The sequence below is a fragment of the Sinohyriopsis cumingii genome, unplaced genomic scaffold, assembly GCF_028554795.1.
Source record: "Sinohyriopsis cumingii isolate HCF-2022 unplaced genomic scaffold, ASM2855479v2 utg004279l, whole genome shotgun sequence".
NCBI classification, from domain to species: domain Eukaryota; kingdom Metazoa; phylum Mollusca; class Bivalvia; order Unionida; family Unionidae; genus Sinohyriopsis; species Sinohyriopsis cumingii.
Genome location: NW_028316710.1, coordinates 40,615 through 53,465, shown reverse-complemented (window position 1 = coordinate 53,465; position 12,851 = coordinate 40,615). Strand labels below are relative to the sequence as shown.

Below are 12,851 nucleotides of genomic sequence, written 5' to 3'. Positions count from 1 at the left end.
CAGTATGAGATTCCGGATGTACCATTTTATTATAACATAATGATTTAATTATAGCAGCAGAGGGTTCGGGACTTCAGGTTGGTTCGTTTTTTGTAATATACTCGCCATCGACAAGTTTTTAGTTGGAGAAATAACGTGGACTAACCCCAAGAGGGACTCTTGGAGGAACACTCTTTGAGAGAGTCTCTGTAGTTAGTTATTTTGATTTTTAAAGTTATTAATGCTTTTTTTTTAGGAAGGCTTATTTCGGTTTTTGGACGCTTCCAAAGTCAGTCTGTTCGCCCCCTCTGCTGCTATGGCATGCATATAATAACATCTGGAGATTTTACAAAATTAGCAGAGACCAGTCTCTGGATTAATTTGTAGAAATGTGTTATGTGCACAAAATTACATACAAACATATTATTATATTTTGTCCCATTATGATTACAGCTGAAATTTTACGTTTCGGACCACACCAAACACTATCCATCCCGTCAAATCATTTTTTCGCACGTCTCATTTCATTATGAGAATGTATAATACCGATCTTGAATGCATGATCCCTAGATAATTATTTATGTCTACTATGGAGAACTTGAAGTTGAAATAATCGTTTAAAATCGTGCGAATAAAATAAAGGTTTTTTATTTTTTTAAATAATATTCTAGCACGTAATCTATATATGCTTTGTTTCAAGTGAAATAATACACGAGTTAGTCAAAATGACGTCAATGCAAAATATATATGCAATCGTAGTTCTAAAACTAATCAAGCCAAAAATATTTAAAGCGAGTAAAGACCAGCTTCTCTCGCAAGTAACTCGTTCGACCCTGTTCATAAACTCTGCTACTGACAGGATTAAACTCATATGGGTCAAACAGTATTTATGAAGACGACCAACATCGCAACCCTCACTTCCCTTCCACATTCCATTTCATTCCATGTTCAAGTAATCCTATTCTTGTTCTTTCGCTATCTGAAAGTTGAGGTTCGGATCAGGTTTTTCCCAGTTGTAATACGTGTAGACTGGGGCAAAGTTATGCGACGTCTCAGCGTTAGCGTTTTCCGCATTCACATTTACTCCTCCCATTGCGCTTTCGGCCATCACTGGTTTCGCTGGAATATTTAAATTTAATTGTAATTACGAAAGAGGAAGATTTATCTTTGCAACTATGGTTACAAAGGTAATGCATTTCATCGAGATTAAGACTATTTTGTAGCTTGCAAAGTAATGAGACATTTGATCTTAGGAATAATCAAGATGACAATGGGCTAGAAGAAAGGGGCTAATAGACCCTTTCTATGCAGCGCAGCGCCTTCCAACCCTTTCACCGTCCTCCATATTCCGACCCAATGGGTAACGCGTCAAAGTTATTTTATTTTATTTTTGTCACCACACCTTCCCACTGGAGCGTAAATGCAAGAACAACAGCACGACGAATTCATTACGGGTCTGGTATGACTGTAAAAATTACTCGAGCCACGATACTCGTGGGAAACTGTCAGCGGCTCGTCTGACGATATGTAGTAGTACAAGTTACAGCTTGACCAATATTTGTAGGTTCAAACGACAAAGGTCAACTTTGTCTTCGGATTCGGCCTCGGATGACATGGAAATTCGCATTGGTTACATCTGTGGTTTCAAAGACGAGATATTACTGGCTCATGATGAACCCTGACGCTTGCCTTTACCGAAAGTTGCAAGGAAAAGGAGACTCAAAATTCCACGACAACGAGTCTACTGCGCTAATTGTTGAAGCAATTACTTTTGGTTTGTTATGGTTTGGATCTTTAGCTCCTTGAACGGATAAGATCTACTCGCGCACAGCGAGCAATAGTAGCCGGGCGACGCTTCAAAAAGTGTTCATTGATTATCAGTGAGCCAAATGTCTGCTTTGTCGAACCTCAGACATCACGACATGATGCTCCTCATACCAGGATATTTTTTAAGATTTCCAAGGGCACTAGGAAGAGATTGCCTGTGGGTTTTTTAATTTTAAATACATTCTATTCCTTATCACTACCATCGTTGCACTGCGTAAATCCAATCAACCAATCAAAAAACCATCGTTATTTGGATAATCTGAGGTGACATGCCACTGTCAGTGATCTATAGCACTTTTGTTACTTTCAGGTTTGTCAGGATACTCACGATGTCCTGCTCGCAGAAGAAAGTCCCGAATCGCTCGCCTTGCGTCGTGTTCTCATCTTGCAGATACTGTTAATCAGCACCAGGCATGACGAACGTTTGTCGATCTTTTCATTTGGTTGTGTCTGGAGCTGTTCGCGACTTTCCTCCTCATTTTCATTCTCTAAGACTTACCGCATGAAGGCATTGTATCTGTCGAGCTCGTGTTACCTAGTTTAGTTGTCGACCAGATATCCCATCTGGTTTTGTATGGTCTTTTTAAGTCACTGGAGCTCTGGTAAAGACATTTTTTGTTTGTAACATGTCCTTTCGTAATGTTAGGTTCCCTTCCAGTATCATGTAGCATGTAACATGTTCACTAAGGCCAGGTTGCCATAGTGGCAAAATACCTGAATCTGACCAATATTACAATCGCAAAGTATCTCACAAACATGCACGCACTAAGGAGTACGTGTGTTCCCATGATGAAGACCCCCTCTACAAAAGAGATGAAGTGTTAAGAGCGACAGCAAAAACGTAGTTGGCCTTTTGTGCATGCGCCTCTACGTCATCTAGATTGTACTACCCAATATTGAAGATGACAGGTTTCGTACTGCGCTTTACTAATGCTAAATGCTGTCCACGCTTTTCCAAAGAACCCATTACACGATCATCTTTAAATAACCTGTTGCAGCAAGGTTTCTAGTTCGACCTTTTCGAAATCCTTTCTCATAGCCAGTTTCAACATAGTATCAGCCTATACCCTACCATCCGCTCGAACAATATATACTAATGACGGAGATTGGTTTAAACGGGTCCAGATAATTATATCGTCCACCTGGGGGAGCGGTTTTACGATCGGCTACTGAGTATCTAGGGTATACTAATAATCTATATATATTATCACTGATTGCTGAGCTGCTAAAGCCCTGAGATAAAGAAAGATTAGGTCTTAGAGCACACTTATTCCGGCCACCATTCAAAAAGAAAATGATCGGGCACTAATGCAGAAAAATTATTATTTCCCCAGTGCTCTTATGGAGAAGGTCAAATTGATCTGGGTTTTTTCTTCTTTCTTTTTACTGCAAGGATCTCGATAGCTTTGAAAAGTGTCTGCATGCATGCAAACAGTATCATCCCGACACAAAGAGAAAGGAATAATGTCTATGTTTAAGCATGCTACACTTTTTCAAAGGACCAAGCAAGGTTTGACCTCCAGGTCAAAAAATATTAATTGAAGGAGGCTTACGACTTGGAGCAAGGCAACGGCAATCGATAGGCTGTCTTGTAAAATACTAATCACAAAGAATATTATCAGGATATTGTCACATATAGAAGACGACGTAGATAAGGCTTAGCCGTAAAGCGTGATGACAAGAAGCATGCCTTTACCGTGGAGGAGACCTACGACTCAAATCTAAGCGACAATATGCAGTAGCTTTGCAAGAGTTTGTCAGGAAATAAACTAACACAAAGCCTACCACTAAGACATCGACACGGGTATAGCACTCATCCCATCACAACTGCGAGATAATAGTTAAAAGCAAACGAATGACAGTTAAAACTTTAATAAGCTGAAAGCGTACCAAAATATACAGAAAAAAATACAATCTATCCTGTTCATCATTATTTTGGATACCCTATCATATTTTTGCACTCATATATTAAACTTAGGCGAAGGATAGGATGTCACGGCATATGTGATAAAGAACAGTGAACTATAACGAAGTGCTCCACCAGTTACCGTTATGGATGAATTAAAGCTGTTCAATTTGGCCAAAATGTAAACATAATTGTTGGAGACGTCAAAAGGAGAACGAACCAGATCTTTCTACTCGCCTTAAGGATATGTTTGAGACTTTTCCGACTGTAGGAATTTTTGCACGATGGATATTAAGATCCAGTACATCTCCTACAGCCCTAAAGGTTATTGGTTCCGTAATAACTCAATAAAAAAAATCTTACCGAATTTTTATATCAACCGGTTAAATTATGTACACTAGGCAGACAGTTTTCTGCTATCACCATGATAATGTCCTCCGCATCACAAATAAGTACGCACTAACTGTGGTCGGCGTTTTCAGGAGGTACAAAGATGCCGATCGGCTGACCCACTAGAAGATCACATAGATCACCAATATTTTGATCCAAATCTACAAACAGTAATCTATAAAACGGCTTTCCATGCTTTTATGCGTCCTGTGGGCCTTGCGGCCTCTGGTGGGGGACTTGAGGTTAAGTGTGTTCTAGAGAGGAAATGCCCCTTACAATTTTTCTCCCCTGGGGTTGTAGGCTAAATTAGGGATATCGTAAATATCGGTATATTACCCCCTCTCCCATCTGCTTCTGGACTTGAACAACTGTAAATGTTAGGTAGAATATTAGGTCTAAACTTCTTGCATAAAACCCTTATGGATACTTAGCTTGTACTTACGGATATTGTCTGGAAATTGTTCTGACGGCGGTAGCATTCCCTGCCCGACCACCCCGTAGACATTCTCGGCAGAGGGGATCCCATACATCTGAGCAACCGTTACAAGGGGGATACTGCCAATGGTCACCTCCATCGGTACGTAAAGGTCAAATGATGGACCCGATGGGTCCACAATAATCTGAAATAAAATGATTTGCCACATGAAAATTTGCGCGCACAGTTTTCAGCTGCTACGTGAACGAACTATATTGATCTCATGGCCAGCGTCATCAGATATATATTCTATCTGACAGCTATCGATATTTTCAAACATTGACCTTAACATTTTGTATTTTTCCCCAGTGGTATGTAGAATCTCCTCTTCGTAGTGAAACATTGCATGGAACATATGAATGACCCATTTTTTTAAATGTGAAATGTGTTTCTTCCATTTGTCACTTTGCAATTGGAACATAAGTTATAATTTTGATCATCACCATAATGGATATAACAGAATATTTAGATCAGTCGAATTTTAGATAGTACGAATACAATAGCAATGTTCTTAAAAACATATCGTGATATTGTATGAGTTTTCATAAATTCTTCTTGTTTTTGTTTGTAATCACTGCGGTTATTCAGCACCGTCCCTGGGTAGTATGTCAAGGAAGATAAACAAGCACATAAAAGTACAATGATATCATGTGCAACATGATGATACTAATCGACGATAAATATTGCTCTCATAGGCTAACTACAAAGTAATGATAGTCTCATTGGAGTGTATTATTAAGCAGTTAGTAGATTTGTACTTAGATGGTAAATCATATACTTATTGGTAGGGTTAGGGTTAAGGCAAATCATATACTTACTGGTAAACACGACGAATTTTTGTTAGGATCAAGCTCATGCCAACAAAATGTTTTGACCTATGTCAGTATTAAGATAGTTTGTCGATGACCTGTCAGTAGTGAAAGGGGATACCGTAGCCTCAATGGGAATTAACATTACAGACCCCACCCCCCCGGGACACTATAGCCTCAATGGAAATTTAACATGGAGAAAAATCGTGGGACCATATAGCCTCAAGGGAATTTAACATGGAGAAAAATTGTGGGACCATATAGCCTCAAGGGAATTTAACATGGAGAAAAAGGGGACTGTATAGCGTCAAAAGGAATTTAAACAGGGTGGGACTGTATAGCGTCAAGGGAAATTGAACATGGGATTTTTTTTTAAAATTTTTTTTTAAAAAAGGGGTAGGCAATCGAAGGTCATTCTCTTTTCGAGAAATGTGGGTGGCCTGAAAAGGGCCTTTGGTTTTCTTCTGCTTCTAATTTCTTCTTTTTCTCCACCAACTTCTTATTTTCTCTCCTACACTCTTTCTCTTCTTTTCTTTCTTTTTTTTTCTCCTCCTCTTCTTTCTTCTTCTCCTCCTCTTCTTTCTTCCTCTTCTCATTTTCTTCTTCTTTTTCAATTTTTTCATTCCATTCTCTTATCCTTATCCTTTCCTCTTCATCCTCCTTCTCCTCCTTTATTTCTTTCATCACACCACTTATCATGTCCTTTGCTTTTCTTAAGTTATTAATCTCCATCTTTACTCGATGGGGACTATAGGAATAGTGGTCTTCATTTAGTCTCACTAGCATTTGTTCCATCATGCCCAAATTGTCTAGGACGTCTTGCAATGTTTGCATTTTATTCAGGTGGTTTGAAGCCATCTTCTCTGTAGAATGGTTTGAACGACGAATACTGTGGGTTGTTATACGAAAAGCGCGGATGTGATGGAAAACATCCCCCTAAGACATAAAATTGATCTTGCTTAGATCATGACCAAACAACGCGCGGACGTGAAGGAAAACATCCCCTACTTTTCTCATTTCATATGATCTACTATCCACATACGTGAACCATCAATAAAGAAACCCCAAATCTACTATTTACACACGCAAATCATTATAACTAAATCCATAATCTACTATCCACACAATCGTACGTGAGCGTTTACAAAACCCGAACTATACTCTCCACATACGCTAAGAAACAATAAACAAACCCATAATCTACTATTCACACAAACGTACGTGAGCGCTTACAAACACAAACACACAAACACATACCCTCACACAAAAAAGAGTCAGTGTTTATATTCACACTACTCTACCTACACACATTGGCAAATTGATGGCTATTTCTTTTCTAGAGTATTGGGTAGCCCTTAAAAGGGCTGCTTGTTTTTGAACTCCAGATGCACCTATCTAATGTTGGCACCTTCCTGGCCTGGCACCACACACGCATCTTCTACTCCAATCTTTCCAGTTGACTTGTTTGACTGGGAGCGCAGAGGGAGGATGATTAGCTTCATCACCCCAATCCTCTGTCTCTGGTATCTTGTAAGCCATCCTCTCTCCTATTTTCTTTTCCTCCTCTTCCCTCTGTCTTCTCTCCTCCTCTTCCTTCTTTATTCTTTCCTCTTCTACTATAGCCTCCGCGGCCAGTTCATTTAACAGGCGCCTGACATATTCCAGATGCATCTGGAGTTCAAGAAGTTTGCTTATTCTGGTATTCATTCTGGTGTTGATCAATCAACAAGGGTAGCTAGACTGCCCAGCGAATTTCAATTTATAGTGAAAGCGCGGACGTGAAGGAAAACATCCCCCTAAAAACATAAAATTGATCTTACCTAGATCATAATCAAAACAACGCGCGGACCTAAAAGAAACACTCACTCACTTTTTTATACTGCCCATTACTATTCTAAAAAATTTTCATTAATCACTTCAATATACTATTCACATACGCAAAGCAATCCAATCAAACCCCCAAATCTACTCTCCCCACACCTCTAACAACAAAAAAGACATGATCTTAATCTACTATCCACACCAACGTACGTTAGCACTTACTAACACACAATCTTATACACAAACACATACACTCACACTATAAAAAAGAGTTAGTGTTTATATTCACACTACTCTACCTACACACATTGGCAAATTGATGGTTATTTCTTTTCTAGAGTATTGGGTAGCCCTGAGAAGGGCTGTTTTTTGTTTGCTATGGCAATCGTTTAGTTTCTAAGAATGCGTCGTCCTCTGAGGATAGACTTTCTGACGATAGGTCTGCTTCTTCGGAAAGAGAAGAAGAACTCTTTGGTGTCGATACGACAATCGACAAAGCCTCTGTCAGGTTCAGGTTCCTGCTGCTGCTGCTGTTGTTGTTGTTGTTGTTGTTGTTGCTGTTGCTGCTGTCTCTGAAGTCTGTACTTCTCTGTCCATTCTTCTTTCTCCCTGTTCACTTCTTCTCTGAAGAGCTCTTCTATCAGGTCTTTAGTGACTTTTAGCATTCTCACATTCTCTATCTCTTCAGCTTTCGGTATCAGACTGTGTCTGACCCTATGCAAATTCACGTAGGCTTCGTTTAGCTTAGCTAGTCTGGAGCACATCTTCGTAGGAGGATGAGTCGACAATGGATGGTTAGACTGGAAAACTGCCCCGGTTCTTAAAGTCAAAGCGCGGACGTGAAGGAAAACATCCCTCCACGATTTTCGAGCCGGAACGTTCAATGAGTGACATGAGAGAGATAGAGAGAAGTCAAAGAGCATGAATCCACATTCTTATAGCCAAACAAAAGACAAAGACATTTTTTTTTTAAAACACAAAATTTTTTATTCAAAATCACTTAACACTAACCAACAACAACTCCAACATTTTTAACAATAATCCAACATTATAACATCAAACATTTTTTTTCAAATCACAAACATTTTTTCAATTTACAGTCTACTTTAAACAGGGCTGACAACATTGTGAATGAAATTGTGATTTCCACTGTTGGAAGTCATTAGGCCATTGATGGACACTACGTTTCCTAGTTAGAGACAAAAGATAAGCATAATGGTCACAGAACCATCTATCTGCTTTCACATCGTTTCTAGAAGAAGAACGAGGATCAAAATGAGTCACTAAATGTTCTAAGGAATAGCCCAGGCTGCGATGATGCAGAAAATACACACAATATTGTCCACACACCAAGGAATCTGTGCCTTGTAATTTCACATTATTGAATCGGGTGGTCTGAGCATTTCTTCTCATAAAGTCGATGATATCGTCTTCCAAAGGGGGCAATCCATACGAATCAAAATATTCCACACATCCTTCTTGAGGAAAGTAGACGGCTACCCAGTGGGTTCCTGGGAGATGACTTTCGTCCGTGTTGATCACATAAGCTAGATGGTTTTGAGGTTTGCGATGAGGGAGTTCATCTTTCGCACAGACGACAGGATTCCAAGAAGACGTATACGAACTGTGGTTCAAAAGGTAAAAAAGTTCCCAGGTATCCATTGATTTGTGTGTTTTTTCTTCTTCTTCACAGGTAATAATATGTCATCAATTCGATCCTGATTTTTGCTTGAAAATGTCTGACAAATAACCGTTTCTTCGTTTCGTCTCCTCACTTTGATTCAGGAGAGCTTCGATACGATGGATCTCTTGAGTGGTTAATGGTGGACAAGAATGTTCACGCAAGTCTTTATACTACTGGTGAAACACGTCTTCGTCCGAGATGAGACACCAAGCCTCGTCCAGATACTCGTCCAATTTTTCTTCTTGACTCAACATCAGGCATTTATCGTGTTGAATTTGACTGGGATGATCGTTTTGACATCCATAGCAATTTTTCTTGATCAATTCCGTCATTTTTTCGACCAAGTGTTTGGCAAAACAGGAGACTAAATGGGCTTCTTGTTCTGGCCATCTTGACTTCATCATGATCACTTCTTCCACAGTCTCCTCACATTTCATCTTTAAGTTTCTCCACTAGGTAAAGAGGGATAACAGTCTTCCATGGCTTCTAATAGTCTAGAATGACTTCTCTCAAACTGTTGATTTCTATCGTATTGTCAAATTCTGCATACAGGATGACGTTCACCGTCTCAGTTAGAGCTTCTGCAAACTGAAGTTCCACACGAATCTGACCAGATTTTATAGGGTGGAAATGTCCCTCGTCGCTGCCTTGGTCTGGAGTGAAATCAAAAGCCCACAAAGCATAGCCTCCTGCATAATCCTCGTACGTAATACCGTGAGTGGTGTTGGTTCCTAACTGCCCCGTGGCTTCGTACAGAGACAAGTACGACCTCAAGTAATTCTTCTTCTCAAAGTCAGGTTCGAAAGGTCGGGTACACAAGGTTTTGCCATCGCGACTGACTTCAATCTTGGACACTTTGTAATGTTTAAACTCAAAAGGATTTTGATCGTGGTATCCGTTGAAGGCTCTATTCTCGACCATACCAAGGATTAAACGTTTAGGTTACTGCCCTTGGAACAGATGATCTTCGATCATGGATCGCTGTCCAGCAGGAATGGTGAAGGTTTTCACTTCCACGCGTCGTACGGGATACTTGGCAGTCGTTCTGCTCAACGTCTGACTAATGTCGTTTCCCACTTTAAGTAACACTTACACACGACGTATGTAGAGTCTGGCTTCTTGGATGATGGTTTTGTAATTGTCACTATCAGCCACTAAATGGAAAGTGACGCTGCTACGATTCAGTCTCAGGCGAACATTCACCCCGTTCAGCAAATACTTTCCTTGCAACCAAATGTCCAAATGCAAACGATCCATCAGTTCTAAACTCTGGCCATTTTTGATTTTGTCTCTTCGTTCTACAAATCCCTCACTGTAGTCTTTTTTGTATCAATTTCCAATTTGTCAAACTCGCCTGCATCGTCAGCTTCCCATAACACAGAAGCATTGAGATGAGTGTTTTTGGCGTCTATTCCGTACGTCAAGAGATTTTCCAGGTAGCCACGGTAAGGGTAAGTATCCATGCTGCTACTGACTAGTTTGTTATTCAAGTACAAGTCCACTCAGCTAAACAAGGAATGCATGAAATTGTTGACGGGAGCTACTGCTTCATCGGCTACTGGCTCGTCATCTATTACACCGCCTGTTTTATCAAGAACTTTGACTTTCAGGTACAAGTAACTGCTGTTCAAATCGATGTAATCTTCGGGCTGACCTTTGATTTCAAACTCGATGGGAGCGGAATCCGTCAAAGAGGAGACAGGGTGAAATTCCACCCATTGGGATTCTTCCATGGTCATCATAGTGGGTGGCATGGCAAACAGATCCAGTTCCGACTTGGAACAGGCGCAAGACTCTCGGTGCATCATTTTTTTGTGTCTCAATAATCGAAAACGTCTAAGTCTCGAACGGTTTTTCTTTTCTTTGAATTTCTAGCTTTAGACGTGTGAAGTCTGGTGAAAGGGTGTTTTCTTCGTCGTCTCTTTCTGCCTTGTCCTTGCTGAATGCCTGACTCGGTAGCGTGCAGGGCATTTATAGGTGTTTCTCGTCGGCTCAAAAGGTCTTTGCCGGTTTGCAACAAGACATTTTTGCCTGCCCTCAAGAAGGCTCCTTTAGGGTTTTGTTTGTCGATGATGACATTTTGGAGAAATTCTTTGCCGTGTGTCAATGCCGCATCTTTCAAGGCGTGCAATCCGCGTGTCACCATTGGTTTCAAGATTGGGGCCACCGAACGAAAGGCTGATTTTAACATATCTCCTAAACCGTGTCCTCGCTGTCGTGCAACCCCTCGGTACACTGGATACATGACTTACGAGTCGTGAGAGAATCGTTTTCGAAAATGGAGTTTCACTGTGACTTTCCCTTTGGTGAATGGAATATTTTGTCCCAGATCTCCTTTTATAGCAATGTTGACCGTGTCCAAATAAGATTTGCTGACGGGCAAATAGTGAGGATGTACAAATTCGCGGTGGACGTGATAAGTGTTTCCACCTTCCTCGTCAGCGAGCGTGGCAGAATCCACTTTGAAAGGAATGACACGCAGTAACGGCACGGAGGTGTTCCTCACCATGTTGTACTCCACCACATCGGAGTACACAAACATCAAATTCAGTTCTTGGATCAGTTCTACTGGGGTACGAAAGAACTTGCTAAACGAATCGTTGTCGGAAATGACTGGCAATTCGTTTTTCTTCATCATGGCCATCCTCATGTCCATGTCCCCGCCCAACATGTCAAACAATTCAGGGCAAAATAAGAAAGACAACATTTTGTGCCCCTCAGGAAATTTCATCAGGAAGCGACGAGCTACTTTGTGGTACTCCAGGGTGACACTTTTTCTGACACTCTCCAAAGCTTTCAGAAACACGACATTAAACCTAGAACTTATGGTGCTGACCAAATGTTGACCACTAAAATAATAGCCTGGGGGAATGATCAAGCGATAGGTTGTCTTTTGAGTTTCTGGGTTATATATTTTGTGATCATATTTGACGTGGGTATTCAAGTACTGTTGCATTTGCTCGTCATGAACTTCCACTGAAAAAAGATTTTGATTGGGAAGGACATTGAGGACTTCAGTCGGGTGAATGATTTCTACCAAAGCCACTTCACAATGGGCTTCGTGATGTATTGGGATGGCCTGAGGTAATTTGGCCGTGTAACAGCACAACGTGTTATTGGGAAACACCTCCATGGAACTGTCACTGGGTAAGGTTAAGTAAAATTGGTTAGTGTGACTCATAATTCCAGAGTTCTGTGGCTGTCCGAGGGGTTACTGGACGTCAGAGGCGTGTCTCCGCCCAAAATGGGGTTGTTGTTCTTGTTGTTTAAGTGGTGACTGGCACTGGCACTGGACACAAGGTTCCCGTGGTTCCCTTTCGAGGAGAATTTCAGGAAGGGATTAGGAAGCAGGTAACCGATGCAACTGCTCAATAAAATGGTCCACAATTGTTGCAAACTCAAATTGGCAATGGCTGCACCGATGACACAATACACCACGAAGATTTGGCAGAAAAAGACGATTTGCGTTTTAGGCACACGTTCTCCACACCACACCCACAAGGGTTGTTTTTGTAAATCTTGCAGAGAAGAACTAGGTGAAGGAGTGGTCGACGTAGCTGCGTCTGTGTGAAAGGACATGATGGTCACTTCTTTTTATAGTCGATGACTTGCGAAGCGTCGATCCAAGAATCAAAACTGGGTGGATATCCTTTCCAACGTACTTTGACTTCTTTGACACGTCGTTTGCCCACTTTACGGGTTCTGCGTTCGAGAATGCTTTCGATGTCGTAAACGTCGTCTTCTTTTTTGGTGACACGTTGTAACTCGGGCAAATAAAACGTTCCTTTGAGTACTTCTCCGTTCATGTCTTCCAATTTATAGACGGCAGGATGACGGCCATGCACTCGTCCAGTGACACAAAACAATTCGGTCGTCCAGTTAGGTAAGTAACCTTTGTCGAAAGTGCGTTTGGTTTTGCCAATGCGCACATAATCTCCTACGGTCAACTCTCCACTTTTC

At 40.9% G+C, this 12,851-nt stretch overlaps 1 protein-coding gene across 4 annotated transcripts in view; it reads right to left on the bottom strand.

The window, feature by feature from the left end:
• Positions 1-611: 611 nt before the first annotated feature.
• The window catches only part of LOC149769226 (arrestin domain-containing protein 3-like), a 52,332-nt gene continuing 40,092 nt past the window's right edge, over positions 612-12,851 (bottom strand). For all 4 annotated transcript variants that reach the window (XM_089949948.1, XM_089949947.1, XM_089949950.1 and 1 more), the window contains 2 exons: positions 4,545-4,722; positions 612-1,098 (listed from right to left, as the gene is read on the bottom strand). In XM_089949948.1, coding sequence (XP_089806074.1) covers positions 938-1,098; positions 4,545-4,722 — 339 coding nt within the window. In that variant the 3' untranslated portion in view covers positions 612-937. The remainder of the gene's footprint in view (positions 1,099-4,544; positions 4,723-12,851) is intronic.